A 2,991-nucleotide genomic window follows, 5' to 3' on the forward strand; every position below is an offset into this window, starting at 1 on the left:
CATACTACGTCAATCATTAATACTTCATCATCACCATTTAAGGTGACTCATGAAAATTATATTGCAAGTACTTCTCAATCTAGTCAAAAGCAGATAAATAATGTCTTCAATGATAAAAGTGGTATGTATTTATTATTTATGTTAATTTGAGGTACTCCCAAACTTCTTTCATGGCAATAAAAAATCAATAAATATTTTATTTGTATGGCCAGGAAACTGATGATGTGATAAAGTTTATTTTAAAATAATAATATAGTATTTAAAAAATTAAATAACAATTACAGTTTTAATTTTAAATCTATTCATATTAAAGAATATCATATTGTTTTGCCTTTATTTATTATCTAATAAAATTTAAAAGTGTATTTATCAAATACTACTATATAATAATGTAAACAAGTAAATTTCATAATAATGGTAAATAATGGTTTTTAAAATAACATTGTGATGGTATAAAGATATATAGTTAAAAATAAATTTTATATTTTTATGATATTTCGTGTCAGACCCAAAAATTATCAAGATAACAATAAAGTAATTCCGGATATTTTAAATTGAATTTAGATACTCTTGAAAAAATTAACCGTAACGTGTTAAATTTGAAGTATGAAATGAGATCACTTCATGAAAAGATTGATAAAATTGAAGAAATGATCAGAAACAACACAATGAACAGCAATGCTGAATTGAACAAAGATGCAAGTGTATCAGATTTATTTATATCACTAAACAGTGATTTTCCTTTAGTGGATGAAGATGCTCTTCAAACATTTGAAAATAAGCTGTTAGATAACAATTATAGGATACAATTGGTGAGTTGTTATATATATTTAATTTTATATATTTATTTATGAATAAATATAAATATGGGTTTAATGACTAATTGTGTAAATTAATTTTAAATTACCTAAGTATAATTTTTCCATAATTTTATGCTTTAGGTGGCTGAACTTGCCCGTTATGTGCGCAATACATTACCAAGTACCATAAGGGCTATGATGCGTTTTCTTTTCAAAGACACTTTACTACAAGAGTATAGTTATAAGGGGCAAAAGAAAAAAAAAGTGTTTTCAACTCTTGGAGCTAGCTCTATTATATTTGGTAAATTATAGACATTTTACTATGAAGTTGATACAGAAATATTACAACTTTGTTTAAAATTTTAGATGCTGTGAAAAACATGAAACGTTATCAAAACCACGATAAAATTGATGTGGAACAACCTATGAAAATTTTTATAGCTGGTGCGAAATTTAGAGAGCACAAAATTGTGGAACTACAATCAAATACATTATAATAATATTAAATGTAATCATTGTTATTTATGATTATGACTGTAGTAAAATATATCTACTCTAATAATAAATTTGTTAATATAAGTTTATATTATTAGTGTTATAATTTATTGGTGCTGTTGATGTATTTAATCACATGATTCTAATACAGAATATATAATAAAATATTTAATTTGCATAAAAAAAATGGAAATTATTATATTGTGTTATAATAATAAAAAAGTACCATTTGAAATAATATTTTGATACTCGTTATTATAATAGAACTAAAGTAAAAATATAATCATTTATAATTTTTAAACTAATTTAAATTATTTATATGATATTGATAAAATATTTTGTATGTAAAAAGTATGATTATATAAATATTTTTTTCTACATTTTTTTGATTACAAAAATATTAAAATAATATTTATAAAACAATGGTTGGCCACTGAAGTTATATTTTATAAATGTTATTTTGATAACATTTTAATAACATTCTTATAATAATGTTCTTTTAATATTCTTATAATAATGTTCTTATAATATTCTTAAAATAATATTTATAAAATGTAACTTTAGTGGCCAACCATTATTTTATAAATATTATTTTAACATTTTTGTAATCAAAAAAATGTAGAAAAAAAACATTTATATAATCATGTTCATTACATACAAAATATTTTTTCAATGTCATATAAATATTTTTTTGCTATCTGGGATATACCGCTGTTTATGATAATTTTTGACGATACATTTCAAGAATTTTAGGTAATTTTTTTGTTTAAGACCATTTTTTTCAAGGAATTATGTGTTTTACATCAAGATATTCCAATATATATATGGGGATCTTTGATATTTTTGATCATAATTATCAAGGATTATTGGGGTTGTAATTATTTCCGACTTTTTTTTCAAGTAATTTGTGTCTCACACCAAGATATTCAAGTGCATATGGGAATCTTTGATAATTGTTATCAAGATTTCCAAGGATTTTTGGGGTTGTAAATATTTCCAGCTATTAGTTTAAAGGAATTATGTGTCTTACATCTAGATATTCAAAAGCTTTTGAGAATTTTACTTCAATTTTATCAGTATTTTAGAAAATTAACAGATAATAAACCCATAATTTCAAGGAGTTCAGTGTCTCACACCAAGGAAATCAAGCATTTTTGGGGATCTTTGATATTTACGACCAATAATGTCAAGATTTATTTGGGATGTATTTTTTCCGGCTTTTGTTTTCAAGGAATATTTTCTCTGAGACAAAGATATTAATCCGTATATGGTGATTTTTGATATTTTTATGAAGGTTTCCAAGGATTCTTGGGATTGTAAATATTTCCAACTATTAGTTTAAAGGAATTATGTGTCTTACATCTAGATATTCAAGCGTTTTTGGGGATATTTAATATTTTTAATCACGAGTTTCAAGGATTCTTGGGGTTGTAAATATTTCCGGCTTTTTTTTCAAGTAATTTGTGTCTCACACCAATATATTCAAGCGCATATGGGAATCTTTGATAAGTTTTATCAAGATTTCCAAGGATTTTTGGGGTTGTAAATATTTCCAGCTATTAGTTTAAAGGAATTATGTGTTCTACATCAAGATATTCCAGCATATATGGGAATCTTTGATATTTTTGATCATAATTATCAAGGATTATTGTGGTAGTAAATATTTCCGAATTTTTTTTCAAGTAATTTGTGTCTC

At 23.8% G+C, this 2,991-nt stretch overlaps 1 protein-coding gene across 1 annotated transcript; it reads left to right on the forward strand.

The window, feature by feature from the left end:
* The first annotated feature begins 598 nt into the window (after window positions 1–598).
* On the forward strand, window positions 599–1,297 carry LOC132923918 (uncharacterized). Its single transcript, XM_060987925.1, has 3 exons — window positions 599–812; window positions 942–1,101; window positions 1,167–1,297. The coding sequence occupies exons 1-3, from the start codon at window positions 612–614 to the stop codon at window positions 1,295–1,297; spliced, it is 492 nt and encodes a 163-aa protein (XP_060843908.1). The 5' UTR covers window positions 599–611.
* The last annotated feature ends 1,694 nt before the right edge of the window (window positions 1,298–2,991 follow it).

Source organism: Rhopalosiphum padi, chromosome 3 (genome assembly GCF_020882245.1).
Source record: "Rhopalosiphum padi isolate XX-2018 chromosome 3, ASM2088224v1, whole genome shotgun sequence".
Taxonomy (NCBI): domain Eukaryota; kingdom Metazoa; phylum Arthropoda; class Insecta; order Hemiptera; family Aphididae; genus Rhopalosiphum; species Rhopalosiphum padi.

Coding starts and splice junctions, on each gene's coding strand:
- LOC132923918 (XM_060987925.1), top strand. CDS start 612: ATGAGATCACTTCATGAAAAGATTGATAAAATTGAAGAAATGATCAGA. Junction 813..941: donor ACAATTATAGGATACAATTG/GTGAGTTGTTAT, acceptor TTTATGCTTTAG/GTGGCTGAACTTGCCCGTTA. Junction 1,102..1,166: donor AGCTAGCTCTATTATATTTG/GTAAATTATAGA, acceptor TTAAAATTTTAG/ATGCTGTGAAAAACATGAAA.